The 19,837-nt window shown below is 53.8% G+C and overlaps 1 protein-coding gene across 2 annotated transcripts in view; it reads left to right on the top strand.

Annotated features, from left to right (window-relative positions):
- LOC108924805 (rho GTPase-activating protein 12-like) overlaps positions 1–19,837 on the top strand; it is a 30,544-nt gene that overhangs the window by 5,384 nt on the left and 5,323 nt on the right. The window contains exons 3-12 of one of the 2 annotated variants that reach the window (XM_018736378.2): positions 12,346–12,837; positions 14,012–14,218; positions 14,925–15,005; positions 15,253–15,375; positions 15,930–16,019; positions 16,145–16,207; positions 18,222–18,283; positions 18,604–18,691; positions 19,397–19,498; positions 19,709–19,807. In XM_018736378.2, coding sequence (XP_018591894.2) covers positions 12,346–12,837; positions 14,012–14,218; positions 14,925–15,005; positions 15,253–15,375; positions 15,930–16,019; positions 16,145–16,207; positions 18,222–18,283; positions 18,604–18,691; positions 19,397–19,498; positions 19,709–19,807 — 1,407 coding nt within the window. The remainder of the gene's footprint in view (positions 1–12,345; positions 12,838–14,011; positions 14,219–14,924; positions 15,006–15,252; positions 15,376–15,929; positions 16,020–16,144; positions 16,208–18,221; positions 18,284–18,603; positions 18,692–19,396; positions 19,499–19,708; positions 19,808–19,837) is intronic. The other variant, XM_018736379.2, reaches the window with a different exon arrangement.

Below are 19,837 nucleotides of genomic sequence, written 5' to 3'. Positions count from 1 at the left end.
ACGTTAAACACTAAATCGCTATGAATTAGTGCTCAAATACTGCTGTCGTGACCACAGGCGCACATGTGTTGTACTTTTCCTTGGGGGGTTGGGGTTGGAGGGCTTTCCGCTACAGGAAACGTAGTAATTTACCACGATCCAGAAAAGTCACATGCTGACATATTGCTCATCCTCACCAGATACTCGGTTATCGTATTATTTGCCGTTTTAATGGAGATATTGACAAATATTGATGTACCTCACAAACACAAGGTGGCTTGAAATGCTAGATACGCTACTACTACTACTACTACTATTACCGTAGTACTAGTACTACACCATTACTACTGCTACTACTACTACTGTTCTACTACTATTGACACCGCACTACGAGAACTACCACTGGTACCACTATTACTACTACTCTACTCCTGTACTACTACTACTGCTACTACATAGTAGTAGCGGTAGCAGAACTGATGTATCGATGAGTGACCCATTCTAAGTAGTGTATCTAGCAGTGTAAGTTACCCTGGTGAATAAGGTGTGTAGGCTGATACTCTAAAAGCAGGTACAGAACCTGAGTGTAAGGTTGGTGTATGTTACACATGGGCACCTCTGGTTCACATTAACTTGTAAAATGGTTCAGAGCTCATTTACACGGTGTTACTAGGTGAAAAACAGCACAGCGGTTAAGGAACCAGACCTGTGACCAAACAGACTGTTTTATTTAAAAAGTGGGTCTCCTGTTGTACACCTGGAGGCGCTGTTTGCCATCTCATCCTTCTCCTCCTTTGATGAGTTACACATTGGAAACAATTCTGGGGTCACTCTACCACGCTGCATCGCGCTGCACCGCGCTGCACCGCGCTGCACCGCTATTCCCCTTCTTTTCACATCCACAAGGCGCTGTCTTGTCTTTGGAAGAAGGAGCGGTTCATTGACGGTCCCCTAGAAACAGTGTATACCGTGTGCAGAGGTGCTGTCACGCGGTGCTCATATCACGGACATGTGGACAAACGAGAACGACAGTGCCTGTCCCGTCGTGTCGAGTTAAAACATGTCTCAACCTTTGTTAGTGGACTTGAAGCAGTGCATGTTGGACAGACACATTGGACGGTGGGACGTCCCGCAGAGATCAGGCGGGGAGAGGAGCAAGTTGGATCCGTGGCTGAAGTTACATGCACCAGGCAGGAGAAACAGGAAGCAGCACGGATGGGCGTGCAGTAATTATCTTAATGACCGTGCGCACAAGTGACCGGGAGCGCAGCTGGACGAGCGCCGGCACGTTTCACCATTTACCCAGCAGACCGTGGGCCTCGGGGGGGGCGGTGCTGGCGGGGGCAACAAAGGGCCGCTCTGTTCCCACTGCTCTCGATGTGCCCATGTGGGGCGAGCGAGGAATCGAGGGCCACATTCTAATGACCCGCCCCAAAGCGGCAAGCAGAACGCTGCGGCGCGGTTGCTTGTGGACCGCGCTGTCCTGAGCTCGCTTGGGTGCCTGCTCTGTCCTACAGCCAAGCGGTGCTGATTCGCTGCGGAGAGCCTGAAGAACAGCTCCTTTGTGTCCCCCTCTGTGAGGGACATCGATGACAGAAGGAGTCCAAGATGTTCACAGGGCCCGTATCGCCGGCGAGGATCTGGACCGAAAACGAGGCGCTGCTCAATTAAAGTGTTTACTGCACAGTCTCTTCCTCCGAGGGACGGACTGGGGGCGTCGCCTGCCAAGAGCAAGGCGCCCGTCAAGAGCTGGTTCGTCTGTGCCGAGCCAGGTTTCCACCGGATAGTGAGGGTGGTGCGGTTTGCTGGGATTTACCGTGGTAACACGAGCGTGTCGTGGGGCTGCGGTCATCGGTAATAACCTGTCTGCGGTAAGTCCGTCTGTTTTGCAGGGTGTGCAATCAGTGCTCCGCTTCCACGTTCAGTGGACACCGGTGAGGACGTACTTCCACTGGCGATCCCTCGCAGAAGGCCTCTTGAGCTGGAAGGAGATGCAGCGGTTCATGCAGTTCATGCGGTTCATATGGTTCATACCATTCATGCGGTTCATGGTCATTCTTTGTCCTCGATGGAACAAGATTTTTATTTGAGCACAAGGCATGCGACTAAAGCATCTGTAAAATGTGCTCTGCAGCAGTGCAGAGTCCAGTGTGACCGGCATGTGCAAGGTACAGCTTAGTGGTCCACCCAGTGTCCCTGTGGACCGTTGAGCACTGAGCAATGAAAGTGTCTTTGCAGTAAGTCGGCTCCAGTCAGTCCAGTGTCCAATATCGTGTCCAGGTCTTCGCTGTTATTGTCCAAGAGGACCGTTGTCGTCCACGCTCTGGCTCGAGGAGCTGAGGAGATACCCTGAGAAGAAACGTGTCCCTCCGGGAAGAGTCGGAAGCTCTGAGGTTCGGTGTAACTGAGGAGCCGGAGGCTCCTGTGAAGCTGAGGACGTTCGGCTGCGGTCGCCTCCCTGCACGCATTCGCTGTCTCTCTCACTGACTCTCTGCGGGCTCCTCTCAGCTCTTCGTCTTCTCGCTTCACCCAAGTGTCACTTTCATGGAAAGTGCAGTGCAGACCCCTGACCGCTGGTGACAGGGGGCCTTTCGTGTTCCTAGCGGTGCTCCTGCACAAGCGCCAGGACGTCAGGTCAAACTTTGCAGGCTTGCAGCAGGACACGGAGCACAGAATCACGCTCGGAGAGCGTGTGTGTGTGTGTGTGTGTGTGTGTGTGTGTGTGTGTGTGTGTGAGAGGAGTGCCACAAAGTGCTCCTGTGCTTCGGCTCACTGGACAGGAGTGCACTTTGTTGCATATGTGTCACACGTGTCACGTGTGCTCTATGCAGTTCTTCACACGCACGCAATCAGTCCAGCCCCGTTTCTCCAGCTTAAGCCCCTGTGTGCAGTAAGGTATTGGTTCAGGGCCCGGAGTGTCGAGCAGCTTCCTGCCGAGCACTTCCTGTACAGCAGCTGCCTCATCTCCCTCATGACTTCAAAACGTGTTCGAGTGCGAAGGTGGGGGCGGGGAGTGCACTTGAGACCTTCACCTGCGTCAGCCGGGATCTGTCACGTCTCTAGACTCAGCGTGACGAGAGCTCTGAGCGAGACACCGGCGCGGCCCTTGGAAGCCCAGCTGACACTGAACCCGCAAACCCGAGAAACATGTTGAGCGGCAGCGTGTTGAACTTCCTCAGGTTCAGGGGTCACAGCTTGCAAGACGTTGGACACTGGAGGGGGACTCAACAGACACAACGGGACCGGATCACACGTTACTGGCCAACGAGGAGTGTGTCGGGGTACGTTTCAGGGTGCGCGATAGAGAATGTGTCGGGGAGTATCGAGGTGTGTGTCGGAGCGTGCGTTAGGGAGTGCGTCAGGGAGTGTCCCTGGGTGTGTGTCCGGGAGAGTCAGGACGTGCGTCGGAGAGCGTGCTCATTCACACACTCGGCACAGAGAGGAGCTCCACGCGGGTCCCAGTGGTCACTGTGCAGTAACACAATGTTGTCAAGGAGATGCAGGAGATAAGTGACATGTGATCAGTAGGGAGTACGGTACAATATTTGCTGTGATGTTTACAGTGTCTCATGTGGGGACAGCGGTGGAAATAGCAGCAAAGTGGAACATAAACACATGAATCTGGTGACTTTTTAATCAATAATTTACTGAAGAAGCAATAGAATAAATCTGTGCAGAAATACTGGTGTCGAAAGGGTTCCCATGGTAACCGCAACCACTCCCTGGAGGTTCCTGCAGCGGACAGTATAGGGACACTGCGAGGACACTGTCAGGACAGTATGAGGACAGTGTGAGGACACTGTCAGGATACTGTGAGGACAGTATGGGGACACTGCGAGGACACTGTCAGATTAGTGTGAGGACATTTTCAGGACAGTGTGAGGACACTGCGAGGACACTGTCCTGCACCTTCCTATGGTGACGCTCTCTGAGATGCGGTGCCAGTGCAGCTGCGCAGTGGTTCCAACTCCTGGGGACATAGCGAGCGGCGCAGTTGCAGTGGAGAGTAACAGCAGAGAGGAAGTGGCTCACGGAGTGCGGAGACACCTGGTGCTTGACAGCCCATGAGCCTTTGCGCGTGGCACAGACAGGATCCCTCAACGCGGACGAGCAACGAGCTCCTCCCGGGCTCCGGGCCACGGCTTCTGATGTAACTGGAGGTACATTCAAGTCCAATCAATGGCTTGACTGTCCACCGAAAGCGCGGTCGGGGGCCCCGTGGGACTCGCTCATTATTTCCTGGCTACTCGTTGCCGTGGTTACATAACAAGGCCAGGAGGTGTTGTGAAAACCGGCACAGGGGCTGCGACCAAATCCCTCTCTGGCTCGGCAGTGTGGATCTCCAATCCGACACAGGAGGGTGGAGAGAGTTAATGGAAGGCCAAGTCTCTCCTTCCCTCTGTGTCTTTCTCTCTCTCTCTCACACAGACACACACACACACACACACATTTGCATGCGTGCCGCATCGTGACGGTTCACCCAGAAGAGGAAGTGCTCCAGCCCCTTTCGCTGTCGCCAGTGAACGTGTTTCCCAGAGGCCTCTGCACCTTTTTTCTCTGCTTGGCTTGTTTGCTGTACGCAGAAGTGAGACTCCAAAAAACATCCCGTGAAACGAAACAAACTGAAAAAGAGAAGAATTAAGTCGTCCGGCAGAGACGCTGTGGACGCCCTGAGGACCATACGATAGAAGTGAACCGATCGCAAGTCAGATCTTCTCTTATGTTGGACCAGCACACAAACTGGGACATAGTGAGGTGTCCTTCTCAGGCCAGCAGCTCTCATGCGGCAAAGCTGAGTGTTTACTTGTCCAGTTATTCCCTTAGCAGACACTTTGGTGCAACGTCCAAGGAGATTTGAACACAGGCACAGGACTCTTTGCGTTTCGGAGGCCCCGATCTTGTAAAGTGAAAACCTACAGGACCTGATCGTTCCCTAAAGCCCAGCAAGAGCAATGAGCTTCTCCACTTTTGGACACGTGGTGGTCCAATCACAGTGGTCCAATGTCCAAAGTGAGTAGGAATTGAATGTTAACAGTAAGTGTGCACTATAGAGTGTGTGAGAGTGTGTCTCCAATTCCGTACACTCAGCAATGAGTCCCTCGTCCCTGCGACCGCTGTGTACTGCCAGCGAAAGGGTCACGGTGGCACGGAGACTATGGTGTCTCATGTCCCCTGCTCTGAGGACACAGCACCACAGAAGACTGGAGTTGCTGAAAAGCTCATTTGAATAGCAAAGTTTGTCGGGGAGTTTCCCCAGGTGGACACACTTATTGTTGTTTGTGTCCAGTGACAAGCGTGCGTTGATGCAGCAGCTCCGAGGAACATGTCCACAGGCTGGACATTTGTCTCCTGCTGCAGGAACCAGGATGGAAATGTGCAGCTGCTGCAACCCTAAAATTGGTCTTCTCTGGTGCGTGTGTGTGTGTGTGTGTGTGTGCGTGTGTGTGGGTGTGTGTGTGTACACATGAACTGTCAGTGGCGTCCTGTAATGATCCCTTTAGACAGGAAATGACAGTTAAGTAATTTGTCTCTCCACCCAGTTTCCTGTGTGTGTCGCTGTGTGTCGCTATGTGTCGCTGTGTGTCCTTTCTCCGCCTGCTGGAGGCACTCTGGGCACCCACTTCCATGATACAGAGCCCTGGACAGAGGACAGTGGACAGTTTGTGTCCTTACAGTCTCACTTACACTGTGAGCTACACCTGCGCAGGATTTTCCTGTCTGTGAGAAAGTGTGTGTTGGCACTTTGTCTCCCACTTTTGCTCTCGTTCTCTGTGTGTCTGTCTCTCTCTGTCTCTCTCTCTCTCCCTCCACGTCTCTGCTCTGGCCAGGCGGCACTTCTGCTTTCTCACTCTCTTCAAGCGGATGCTCTGACTGGCTACAGCGAGGATGCCGTTCGCTGTGTGGCTTGAGGGCGTGCTTGTGACTGCTTGTGTGTGACCATTTGTGTGTGTGTGTGTGTGAGTGACTGTGTGAGAGTGCGTGCCCCTGCCCTGCCACTCACTCTTGGCTCCTGTGCTGAGTGGCAGTGCTGTGCTGTCGCTCCGCTCTGAGACGTTGCGTCCCGCCGAGGCAGCATGGTGGACGGCATGTTCAGGACTCGGCACGGTGTCAGGCCGCGGGCCTTGACCCTAACTGTAGAGAAGCAGGTGCAACAGGTGAGGCCGCAGCGCTCCCTCGCTCTCCCTCGCTCTCCCTCGCTCTCCCTCGCTCTCCCCGCTGTCCCCCCGCTGTCCCTCGCTCTCCCTCGCTCTGCCCCGCTGTCCCTCGCTCTCTCGGAGGACATGGTCAAGCTCAGCTGGACTCAGTGGAGCCGCCGCGTATTTTCTTCTCGTACCGAACGGTTTCAGCCTCTGTTTTGCATCTGTTCTCTCTGCCCAGTGATTGTTTGGATGAGTTGCTATGGCGATGTGGGTCTTGGTGCCGCTCCCTCATTGTTGCGGTAGCTCTGCGTGTTTAGAGAGCACCTTCTTGGCAGCATAGACCTTGTTTGCTCGCTTGCTCGCTTGCCCGCCCGCACGGCCCGACTCGCTCAGCGTTCACTTCCTCTGGGCTGAAGCTGCACGCACTCTCACAAAAAGCTCAGTGGGAGGGCGGAACGAGTCCATCGGAGTCCCTCCGCTTTACCGTGGGACTCGGAACAGAGTTTGGATTCCTGACCATTCTTGCTGAGCACTTTAGCTTCTCCAGTCACTTCCCACGTTGTGCTCTCCAGTGGACGTTTTCCACTCTGTGCAAGACGCGTCTAACTCCTTACCAGTGTATTTCTCTCAGCAAACGCGCCGTAAGGCAGCGTGAGCCGACCGCCCTTTCGGCTGCTGGAGCTCCTCCCCTTCTCGCTCCCTGTGTGACCCCTGACTGACCAGGGGTCATGAACACCGAAGGAGCTTCTGGGATCAGTGCACCCAGCAGGATGTACGTTTCCCCATGTAAGCGATGTCCCTGCTGCGTAATGATGACCTCTGCTGCGAAAGTGCCTTGTAGTTTTGCGCGCTGCCTTCTCGAACATCCCCTCGTGTCACCTTTACCGTGGTTTCAACCAAGACCGAGCTGCGGTCACCAGGAAACAAGTGCCTCGAAAAAGACAAACAGGCGAACTGCGTGCGGGTCTGACTGAAATAGCCCGTGGGAGGTGGTGTTGGGGGGGAGCACACGGTGCTCGCAGCACAACACACGCTCACATGGGCTCCAGGCAGCGCGTGACAATGCCCCAGTCCTCGGACCCAGCGCCGGGCCCCCTGCCGCCCGGGTCCCCGAAGGCCCTCCGGAGCCCTGCTGCCGGCAGCGTGCGTGTCGTCGGCTCAGAGGTAAAGGGGACTTTGGCGGAACGGAGAAGCACGCCTGGGGGACGCAGCCTGTGTTGCCGGTCTGAGCGGCTGAGCCGCTGGATGGGGATGGAGCGTGAGGCCAACGCGGAGCCTGGATCCTCACCTGAGGCTAGAACATGGAATACGAGGTGACGGGTAGGAGGACGTGTACTGAGGGACTGCGTCGTGTCGAGCGCTCCTCGTCGGGCTTCGAACGCGGGAGAGGAATAAACGTTTACGGACGAGGCAGCGCGAGTAAAGGCGGAGCACGAGTGAGCAAAGGCAGAGTATGAGCGAGTAAAGGCAGAGTAAGGATGACCAGAGCAGCACCGGAGCCTCGCGACCGCACTCCTCCTCACTCCTGCTGACCTTTAGCTTCGTTCTGCTGCTCATGCAGCTGGAAGGAGGAGGAAGGCGGTTGTTGTGTCGCCGGCGGCTCTAAGCGTCTGGTTTCCAGTCTGGAGGACGGAGAACGTTTCCGTCGAGCTGCTGCACCCGCCGGTTCGCGGTGGAGGATTCGCTCGGACGTCCCCAGAACCGCAACCGCAGAGCCGAGTCTCGCGCTCCTCACCGTTCGCTTCTTCGGTCCACGTGTCTCTCGGAAGCACTTTGTTTTCCCGACGCTCGTGAGCAGAACTGATCCGATTGTTCGTGAATTGTCACTTATGACTCGTGACCCAAACTCAGGACGGACGTCTCGACGCGCCGCGCTGCTCGACGTTCGCACCGCTTTGCGTTCTTTTTCGTTCTTTTCCGTTCACATCTTGCACTCTTTTGGACTCATGAGACCACTGGCAGTGAATTTGGAGTCAGAACCACTGTTTACACTGTTTACACTGTTGCGCCTCTTTGAGACACTGCAAGTGCTGTGCAGCGAGAGCGAACTCTAGAAAAATGTGGTCCACATGGACCGCAGTGGTTCCTCTTGCGCTGTTGCAAGCTGCTGGCAGGAAGGTGTGCGGAGCATCATCAAGCAGGCTTCGAGGTCAGGGTTTGAGAGGGCGAGCGGAGCGCCGACGGCCCAGAATCCTTCGCACCAGCAAGGCTGAGGGTTCGAGAAGAGCTGAAAAGCCGTGTCCTGCAGCCCGATCGCTCCATCGGGGCCCAGGACTCGTCTAGCGGGGCTCAGTCATTTCCTTTCTGCTGCCCTTTGTCTCAGCGCACACGGTGGCGCGATGACGGAGCGAGAGAAACGTGTGTGGCGCCGTGTGGCGTCGTGTGTGGTGTGTGTGCTGCTGCTGCTGCTCTGGCTCGTTGTCACTGCGCGTCCAGCACTTTATCTCTTCATCTAGCGAGTTGTATCTGCTGCAGGCAGCGCACTGCGGTACTGTCCAGCGCCTTTACCATGCTGTGCGGGTAACATGGTGCCGTTGGGCAGGAAGTTCCTCGTCGTGGCGCTGCTCACCGTGCTCGACGTCCACCTTTGCCACACACACGATTGGTGAAAGAACACGTTACCGGCGGATGCTCCTCCACACACTTTAAGAAGCAGAAAAGCAAGAAAGTAACAAAGTTATGAAATAATGTCACACAACATTTGTCCATTTGTCCTTCAGTGGGCTCACCACCTGCCGGAGAAACCGTAAGGGGCCGGTGCATTGTGAGTTGGGCGGTGGTCGGGGCCGAGTGCCCGGCCGACCCAAACCTCGGGCGCCAACTCTGGTTTTTGGGACTTGGAATGTCACCTCACTGGCGGGGAAGGAGCCTGAGCTGGTGCGGGAAGTTGAGAGATACCGTCTAGATATAGTCGGGCTCACTTCCACTCACAGCTTGGGTTCTGGAACCACTCTACTCGATCGAGGGTGGACTCTCCACTATTCTGGCGTTGCCCAAGGTGAGAGGCGGCGGGCTGGTGTGGGCTTATTAATAGCCCCCCAGTTCAGCCGCCATGTGTTGGAGTCTACCCCGGTGAATGAGAGGGTCATCTCCCTACGCCTTCGGGTCAGGGAACGGTCTCTCACTGTCGTTTGTGCTTATGCGCCTAGCGGCAGTGTAGAGTACCCGGCCTTTTTAGAGTCCTTGGGGGGCGTGCTGGAAAGCGCTCCCACTGGGGACTCTGTCGTTCTACTGGGGGACTTTAACGCCCACGTGGGCAGCGACAGTGATACCTGGAGGGGCGTGATTGGGAGGAACGGCCTCCCTGATCTGAACCCGAGTGGTGAGTTGTTATTGGATTTCTGTGCTAGTCGCGGTTTATCCATAACGAACACCATGTTCATGCATAAGGGTGTCCACCAGTGCACTTGGCACCAGGACACCCTAGGTCGGAGGTCGATGATCGACTTTGTAGTCGTTTCTTCTGACCTTCGGCCATATGTCTTGGACACTCGGGTGAAGAGAGGGGCTGAGCTGTCAACTGATCACCACCTGGTGGTGAGTTGGATTCGATGGCGGGGGAAAAAGCTGGATAGACCTGGCAGGCCCAAACGCATAGTGAGGGTCTGTTGGGAACGTTTGGCGGAGGCCCCTGTCAGAGAGGTCTTCAACTCCCACCTCCGACAGAGCTTCAACCAGGTCCCGAGGGAGGTGGGGGACATTGAGTCCGAATGGACTATGTTCCGCTCCTCCATTGTCGGTGCGGCGGTTCGGAGCTGCGGCCATAAGGTCTCCGGTGCCTGTCGCGGCGGCAATCCCCGAACACGGTGGTGGACACCGGAAGTAAGGGATGCCGTCAAGCTGAAGAAGGAGTTCTATCGGGCCTGGCTGGCTCATGGGACTCCTGAAGCAGCTGACAGGTACCGACGGGCCAAACGGAGCGCGGCTCTGGCAGTCGCCGCGGCAAAAACTCAGGCTTGGGAGGAGTTCGGTGAGGCCATGGAGGAAGACTTTCGGTCGGCCTCAAAGAGATTCTGGCAAACCGTCCGGCGACTCAGAGGGGGGAAGCGGTGTTCCACGAACACTGTTTACAGTGAAAGTGGTGCGCTGCTGACCTCAGCTGAGGATGTTCTCGGGCGGTGGAAGGAGTACTTTGAGGATCTCCTCAATCCCTCCGACACGCCTTCCGTAGAGGAAGCTGAGGCTGGGGACTCGGAGGGGGACTCGTCCATTACCCTGGCTGAAGTTGCTGAGGTAGTCAAAAAACTCCTCGGTGGCAAGGCTCCGGGGGTGGATGAGATCCGCCCCGAGTTTCTCAAGTCTCTGGATGTTGTGGGGCTGTCTTGGCTGACACGCCTCTGCAGCATCGCGTGGAGTTCAGGAACGGTGCCTCTGGACTGGCAGACCGGGGTGGTGGTCCCTCTTTTTAAGAAGGGGGACCGGAGATTGTGTTCCAACTACAGGGGGATCACACTCCTTAGCCTCCCTGGGAAAGTCTATGCCAGGGTACTGGAAAGGAGAATCCGACCGATAGTCGAACCTCGGATCCAGGAGGAGCAATGCGGTTTTCGCCCTGGCTGTGGAACACTGGACCAGCTCTATACCCTCACTAGGGTGCTGGAGGGTTCGTGGGAGTTTGCCCAACCAGTCCATATGTGTTTTGTGGACCTGGAGAAGGCATTCGACCGTGTCCCTCGTGGCATCCTGTGGGGGGTGCTTTGGGATTATGGGGTTCGGGGCTCGTTGCTACGGGCTGTTCGTTCCCTGTACGACCGGAGCAGGAGCTTGGTTCGCATTGCCGGCAGTAAGTCAGACCTGTTCCCGGTGCATGTTGGACTCCGCCAGGGCTGCCCTTTGTCACCGATTCTGTTCATTATCTTTATGGACAGAATTTCTAGGCGCAGTCAGGGAACGGAGGGTGTCTGCTTTGGTGGCCGCCAGATCTCGTCTCTGCTTTTTGCGGACGATGTGGTCCTGTTGGCTTCATCAAGTCAAGACTTGCAGCGTGCACTGGGGAGGTTTGCAGCCGAGTGCGAAGCGGCGGGGATGAGAACCAGCACCTCCAAATCCGAGGCCATGGTTCTCAGTCGGAAAAAGGTGGATTGCTCCCTCCGGGTTAGGGGGGAGTTGCTCCCTCAAGTGGAGGAGTTTAAGTATCTCGGGGTCTTGTTCACGAGTGAGGGAAAAATGGAGCGGCAGGTCGACAGACGGATCGGTGCGGCGTCCGCAGTAATGCGGTCATTGTACCGGTCTGTTGTGGTGAAGAGGGAGCTGAGTCGTAAGGCGAAGCTCTCAATTTACCGGTCGATCTACGTTCCTACCCTCACCTATGGTCATGAACTCTGGATCATGACCGAAAGAATGAGATCGCGGATACAAGCGGCAGAAATGAGTTTCCTCCGCAGAGTGGCTGGGCGCACCCTTAGGGATAGGGTGAGGAGCTCAGTCACCCGGGAGGAGCTCGGAGTAGAGCCGCTGCTCCTCCGCATCGAGAGGAGCCAGTTGAGGTGGCTCGGGCATCTGTTCCGGATGCCTCCCGGACGCCTCCCTGGGGAGGTGTTCCGGGCTTGTCCCACTGGGAGGAGGCCTCGGGGCAGACCCAGGACACGTTGGAGAGACTATGTCTCCCGGCTGGCCTGGGAACGCCTTGGGGTTCCCCCAGAGGGGCTGGAGGAGGTGTGCGGGGAGAGGGAAGTCTGGAGTACTCTGCTCGGACTGCTGCCCCCGCGACCCGGCCCCGGATAAAGCGGAGGAAGATGGATGGATGGATGAACATTTGTCCAGACCCCACACACACACAGAGTCTGAAACCGCTTGTCCCAAGCGGGGTCGCGGTGAACCGGAGCCTAACCCGGCAACACAGGGCTCAAGGCTGGAGGGGGAGGGGATACACCCAGGGCGGGACGCCAGTCCGTCGCAAGACACCCCAAGAGGGACTCGAACCCCAGACCCACCGGAGAGCAGGACCCGGCCAAACCCACTGCGCCACTGCACCCCCCTTTTGTCCAGCCCAGTGAAACACAAAATTATCCATCATTTCATCCACAGCATTTTTTTTTTAAACTGCAGGTGATGCCGTTCGATTGGCTGTCCTGCGACTGTCACAGTCACACACGTTTCATTTGTTTTAGCTCAACTGAAATTAATTGTATTTCATTCAAATTGCTCCTTGGTGTCTCGACTCACTGTGCTGAGGACTGCTGATGGCTCACCGTGTCCCCCGTGTGTGTGTGTGTGTCCTTCGCAGGCTCACAGCAGCAGTCCCAGTCCCAGCGACACCATTTACGTGAACGTAGCGGAGCTGCGCGAAGGCCTCGAGCAGTTGCCCCCCCCGCCCTCTCCCTCACCCTCGCCCTCGCCCTCGCCCTTGCCCTTGCCCTCGCCCTCGCCCCCCCACCCTTCGCTGGACCTCGACGGGTGGGAGACTCACACTGACCAGGAGAGCGGGCGAGACTATTACTACCACCCTGGCACGGGAAGGAGCACCTGGGAGCCGCCCTTCAGCTGCCCTGCAGACCAGGAGCTGCCCCCGGAGCCTCTCTCGTCCCCGTCGCCCTCCCCCTCGCCGCTGCTGTCGCCCACGGACTCCGACTGGGAGCAGCTGCTTGATGAGAGCAGCGGCCGCCACTATTTCTACAACCACGTGTCTGGAGAGACGACCTGGGAGCCTCCAGAGCAGTTCTGCATTCCGTCCCGCATGGACGCGCAGGACACGCGGCGGCTGAGGGACGACGGCGCGGTAAGGACCCCCGCTGAGTCCCCGTAGCGTCGAGATACACACAGTATCCCTGTGGAAAGAGAACTTAGTGCACACCATACATTTACATATTTAATGCGACACTTTCCTGCAGAATGACTTACACTGATTTACTTGTTTTTACAATAAGAGTGTAATTTCTAATGTATCAGTTCAGTGTAACTACCGGGATGAAGGGCGCTATAGCAGGACATAGGGTTAGAGTTAGGGTTAGGGTTAGAGGGTTAGGGTTAGAGGGTTCGAGTTAGGGTTAGGGTTAAAATGCATGAAAACTATACAAAGCGACAGAAATTTGGCATGACGGAGACAACACTGGGATCCGTGCTTCTGTGTTTGTTTTATTCTACATTTGTTTTTATCAAAGTTAGCCTTTGACTATACAATATATCCACTTGTGAAAGGACAGGATCACATCTAAAGCAACGCGACTTCTGCTACCTGCAATGCTTTCTCTCCTAATACTTTTAAGACAAGTGCCCTGCATTTTAGAGTCATTATATAATAGTCGTAACATCTCTGCGATGTCAGTGTTTTAATTCTTGTCAAACTTTTCAGCTTGTTGAATTGAGGGAGTTATTATTAGAAGTCGGTTCAGTGACATAACAAGTAATAAAGTAATAAGAGTTTGAACTGTTGAATGAATGAGTGTCCCAGTATGTGTGAGAAGTGCAGCAGTGGACTGGACCCAGCACCATTTCCACAGATTTACATTTATTTACTTAGCAGACACTTTTCTCCAAAGCGACTTACGATGGATACTATGTAGTGTTATGAGCCCACACACCTTATTCACCGCGCTGACTTACACTGCTAGATACACTACTTACACTGAGTCACTCATCCATACATCAGTAGAACACACACACACACTCTCTGTCACTCACAGACTATGGGGGAGCCTGAACAGCATGTCTTTGGAGAGTGGGAGGAAACCCACACAAACACAGGAGAACACGCAAACTCCACACAGACTGAGTGGGAATCGAACCCACGTCCTCTCGTACCACCCGGGTGCTGTGAGATAGTAGTCCTACTTGCTGTGACACCGTGCTGCCCGATGCTGGAAGTTCGGTACCGCAGACCCCCTGGGGATGTGAGGTCAAGACTTTGTATCACTAAACCGGCTTCCCTTGCATTGTTTCGCGTTGCCCCCCAGCCCCCGCTCCCTGAGGAGGACTACCCTGCGGACAGCCAGGACGAACCTGGCGCACTCGTCTCCTTCCCCAGGCAGCAGAACTACTCCCACGTGAAGCGGGTCACGATCCCCCGTGCCAGCCTGGACAGCAGTGCTCCGGGGGGCTGGACCCGCTCCATGGACATGGACGGCACATGGGTTTTCACCAATGACGTCACACACGAGCAGGTGAGAAGGACCATCGGAGCCATCGGAGCCCGCCTGGTGCACGAAACACTCCTGTTGACCACACCTGACACTGTGGGTGTGGTTGTTTTCAAAAACACAGTACGCTGTATGCCAAAAGGTATACCTTACTTGAGTAGCGTACCTTTATTTCCTGAACTTCACTTCACTTCACCGTTTAAAACCAGCCCAAGCAGCGAGAGCTTTTAGAATACCGCAGAGCGTCTCGAATCGTCAGCGAAGAAGTGCTCTAGGTGTTTGGTTTGAGTGTCAAGTGTCCACCACGCACCAGACACCTGCTTCCCCTCCCAGCAGGGCACGGGATTCAGTTGTTTCCATGACGACATGACCCCTAGTGCCGCTGGCCCAGCCATGTAGTCGTTTCCCTGCGTTCCTCGTCTGTTTTATTTGGTTGCTGTGAACCCGCAGCACTGGGAGGAATACGCTGTTAAAAGAGTAAAAACACTGAATGTTCATGGGTAATACGATAACTTACACCCAGCACTGGAGTTAAGCTGCTGTGTGACTAAATGCTGCGGTAAATTTATGTCAAAGGTACAAAAACATTTGGAAGCCTATTTGTAGGCACAGCGTGTGTTTCACTGAAGGTAACGTTGTGGTGTATTTTGGTGCACTAGGGCACAGCGCTGCCAAAATGTGCTGCGGTTCATTTTCTAATCGTGCTTCTTTTTCACGTTCTTGCCGGCAGTGGGTCCAGTCGCTGGACGACAGGGGACAGACCTACTATTACTTGAAAGACGGCTCCAGATCTCAGTGGCACCTGCCGGAGGTAACGTGGGCCACGGTGCCGTGTGCGTGCCGTGGGAGGGAGGGGGACGCTGGCCGTGGCCGAGGCGTCCTCCCTCTAGTCAAATTGGCCGGCACGCTTTGCATACGATTTTCAGGGCTGCATCGCGTGGACTCCTTCAGACCTTCGCAGCGTCCACTAGTCATGAGTGCTGTGCAATAAGTGAGCGTTGATGGTCACTCTGGGCTTGAACTGCAGACCCGCTGAGCGCTGATTTTGGCTCCGGCAGGTTCCGGTGCCTTCGGGCAAGCCGAGGGTGGGCAACGGGCTCAACCAGGAGGGCGTCTCGGTGCCCCGGAGCTGGCGACACACCATGGGCCCGACCCAGCTGAGCTCCTCGCACGATGACCTGGTAAGTGGACGCATGGGCTCTCTGTACTCCACACGCCATCTCCACTTGACAAAGGGCGACTGCATGGGGCTGTCGTGGCCCCGTGGGACAGAAAGCGCTCAGAGGCGCCTCGAGGGCCTCGGGAAGCTGGAGACTCTCTGCAGGACCTACCTGACCTTCTGAGCTCTTTGCGGAACGTCGGGCCAGGAAGCACCTGCGTCAGCTTTAAGCGTGAGGTCACACATGCAAATCGGTAATGCAAAGCGAGCAGCCCGACCGGCCGAATTTCCACGTCTGTGCTCCTTTAAGCAAAGCCTGAGCGTAGTAAGAAAAGACAATAATAACGGCTCTTATTGTCAGTATTGTGCCGCGAGGATGATATCTCATGGACGCACTTGATGTCTCTTGGGCTTCGCTGCTGCTCCAGGATCCTTCCTGGCATTTGAACCAACGACCCTCAGGTTATAGTGGCACCGTCTTAGGGCCTGCGCTCCCCGCTGCTGCCTCGGTCGAACCCGATCGCTCGGTGACACCTCCCGATGGCCTCACCGGCTTGTCCTTCTGCTCATCTTCAGCACAAGTTCCTTTCGGCTCACAAGACGAGGGTCTCTGATTATGGCAGCGACGCGTCCAGCTGCAGCAACTCCCCCGAGCTGCAGCATCACGTAAGAGCCTCATGCACCCGGTGCTGGACGGAGCTTCTCGCTCGCTCGCTCGCTCCACAGCTCGGCTCCGACACAGGGAGACGTGGCCCCCGCCCCCCAACCGCGCTCTTTTCTTCTCTCCGAAGGCCGACGGGTTCCGGCATCGCAGGAACCTCTCCGGCCAGAGCTGCGAGTCTCAGCAACACAGCGTGGGTTTCCTTTGCTGCCGTGGCCTGTAACAAAATCTCTGCAGGGAACACGTTCGTTTATCTGTACAACATCTGGCATGGATGTGGGATTAACCTTGAGAGATGCACGCCTTCATACTAACACGGCTAAGGTGGAGCTCGAACCCTCCGCTGGCACTTCTCGCTCCGCTCGCCCCCGTTGCTCTGTATACCTGGTACCACCTCGCGAAGTATTACCACCATGGGTGCCTTTGAACCTTGTTTTTTAGTCACATCTTGCATGTCTTTCACCAACCCAAGAGCACAAGGTACGAAAATACCCTCACGCTAACCCAAACCCTAACCCTTACCCATGCGCCCACCTGCGGGGGACCTTAGCGCTCTCGGTCCAACACTTACTAAAATGAGAGCAAGAACGTGTCCCACCGCAGGACCCTAGGAAGTGATGCCGGTACGTCAGTCCTCCGAGACTACTGACCGCAGCTCTCCTTTGTCTCAATTCCACCAAATCACACTCCCAGAGCACACAGTCTGATGTGAAAGCCTGCAGATACACCCTGCATCGCGTCAGCGCCATGTGCCCATATCCCATAGCACACGACCTACACAGCTCCTGCTCCATCAAGCATCTCAACCTGATACATTTACATTGACATTCACGTTTACAGATCCAGAAAATCATTTTCTGGATACAGGTTACCGTGTTGCAAATCGTCTTTGACCTGCCAAATCGTATCCTTGTATCTCCCCTCCTCATTGCTGCTTGCATCAAGACTCCCATTATGGCCTGTGGAGCAGCCAAAGGATTTGAACCCCATACCAACAGACCTGATCACTACCTAGAGCCCAGCAGGAGTGCTGTGTTCCTCCACCCCTGGTTGCTTGGTGGTCCCACACACAAAGGGTCCAAAGTCAGAAGTCTGTAGGTCCTCTGTTTTGGCTTTAATGTGGTGAAAAGAACTCTGCCTCTGAGAACTGCTGAATTTCTTTCAGCATTCACGAAGGGCATTACAACCCATCTTTTAGACTGATTTCTCTTCTGATCTTATAGTTATGCAAACATTTACATTTATTCATTTAGCTGATGCTTTTTTCCAACTTGCAGTGTTAAGCTACTTACAGTTATTTGCTGATTTATACAGCTGGGTAATTTTACTGGAGCAATTTAGGATAAGTACCTTGCTCAAGCGTACTGCAGCTGGGATTCAAACTTGCGACCTTTGGGTCCAAAGGTAACAGCTCTAACCGCTACGCTACCAGCTGTGCCACTACACGTGCACCTGTCACGATCACTTCTGTATTTTCTATAATTCTATATGCAGTTGGTAATATAATATGCGCCACAAAAACAGTGGTATTGGTTCGACAGTCATGGAGCATCCGTATCCAAAACACTTTGTGTTGTGAAGGGAACTGTTCACTCTGCATTGTACATCACTTTGGCGAAAAGCATCTGATAAGTGAATCGATGTAAATCAGTTTCTATTTTTGAAGTCAGTTTCAACTGCAGATTCGAAACTGAAAAATGACATAGAACCACACACTCTATACTGCCCCCTTCTGACCTCTTCTGCTCTAGTTACCGTACTTTACTGCAGTCGTCTGAAATTTGGAGCGGTATGGGAGAACATCAGGATTCTGGGGCACACAGATAATATTTTGAAATATTCCATGTTCTCTGACCTCATATTCCGACATTATGACGTAGTGATGGATTTTTGTTGTTTTAGTCCCCAGAAAGTTCTGCTGTATGAAAGTATAGAGGATAATAAAGACGTAGAGCACGGCTCCAGCATCTCCAGTCAAAATAGACAAACCAAATCATTCATTTTCATGTATTATTTGTTTGTTTATTGTTGGTCTCTTGGTATTAATGATTGTCTTCATTAAGCACGTGGCTGTAGATCACAATACTAACACAGGAATGGTTTTGTGGCGCATGTGCTCTTTAGTGCCCTTCCCTCGCTAGAGAACTGTACGCCAACTGTACATCATTTACCGGGGAGTTAAAAAAAAGCTTCTCATTTTCTCTCAGGTTTTGGAAAAAGCTGGAATTCTCAACAAAACTAAGGTCTGCGAGAACGGGAAAAAAGTGAGGTAATCCTGACCCTTCTGCAGTAGTTACAGTGAAGTAAAAATGCAGGAATTGCGGTAAAGGTGTGACACTAAGTTCACACCAAATCCAGCACATTTGTAATTGGGGACGTGAATGAGGACCGTTACTGGGGCAATACATCTTTCATCAGTTAAATGTTTCACTAAGCACCATTTCAGCATGGTAACTCCACGTTTCACACATGTAAATACTGGCAAACAAGTAAGAAGTAAAAGGTCAGCAGAAAGAGAAGCACACAGGCCTTGCTGTCCATTCTGCACATCCTGCTCCGAAGTCTTGACACTCAGTGTCGTTTCCACAGGAAAAACTGGAGCCAGTCCTGGACCGTGCTCCATGGTGGAGTTCTGACGTTCCACAAAGACCCCAAGTCAACTGCAGCGGGAGCTTCGGTAAGACCTTTCTGCACATGTGTGAGTGTGAAAGTTCTGCCTTCAGCCCGGAAGATTCCAGCAACAACGTGCATTAACTCAACCACCCTTGTACACGTCTGCATTCACTTGCATTTTCCTCCAAAGCAACTTACAATCATTTACTCAGCTGGGTAACGTTACCAGCGCAACGGTCAGTACCTTGCTCAAGGGTACTGCAGCTGTAAGTGGGATTTGAAACTGTGAGCTTTAGGGCTAAAGGCAGCACCTCTAACCTCTACGCTACCAGCTGTCCCAGTAAATTCATTCATGTATAAATTCTCCGTAAATTCACCTTATATAATGTGAACTCAGGAAATCATGACTAATTTAACTCATTGAATGCTGGTGTGTGTTAGGTTTGTTGATTGATTAGGGTTGGTGTTGAGATTGCTTTGGACTTGCAGTTGGGTTGGCGCTGGGTCAGGGATGGGGTTGGGAACCGATTAGCATTAGGGCTAGGTTTGGGTTAGAGTTGGCCTTTCTGCTGGGTTTGGGGATTGGTTAAGGTTGTGGTACAGTTAAGTTGGGGTCAAGGTTACTCATTTTGAGTGAAACAGTAAAAGATCCCTGTTGACTCTCTTTGCCAGTTGTTCATTGAGCGAAGCTTTTGGGGCCTTTTTTTTTTGGTTTGATCCAAGCAGCACGGTGCTCTGAGGTGTCTGAATGAATTTTTTATCTGTACAGAATAAAACGAACCAGATAGTCCCAGAATTTACCGTGGAACTACGAGGGGCGACCATTGGATGGGCCTCCAAAGACAAGTCTAGCAAGAAGAATGTCCTTGAGGTAACCATGGATAGATGTGCACAAAACTGCAGACAAAACACCAGCATCATCTTCTCTCAAAGAAAATTTGGGTGGGATGTGCAATGTCTAGTCACGCAGTAACCAAGGCATTCCCATTGCGCTCTAACTGCTGAGCTGCACGTGTGTGATGAGCATTTTGTTTACACATTGTGTATGAAGAAAGAGGTTTGCTGTGCAATGTGTCTCCAGCTGAAAACGCGAACCGGGGCCGAGTTTCTGATACAGTACGACACAGACAGCATCATCAACGACTGGCACAAAGTGATCACAGACACCATTCGGCAGCTGGTGAGTTTTACAGCTCTAAGTCAAGAGGCC

This window comes from Scleropages formosus, chromosome 3, assembly GCF_900964775.1.
Source record: "Scleropages formosus chromosome 3, fSclFor1.1, whole genome shotgun sequence".
NCBI classification, from domain to species: Eukaryota; Metazoa; Chordata; class Actinopteri; order Osteoglossiformes; family Osteoglossidae; genus Scleropages; species Scleropages formosus.
Note: the sequence above shows the minus strand (reverse complement) of the source record. Positions and strands in the feature narration are given on the sequence as shown.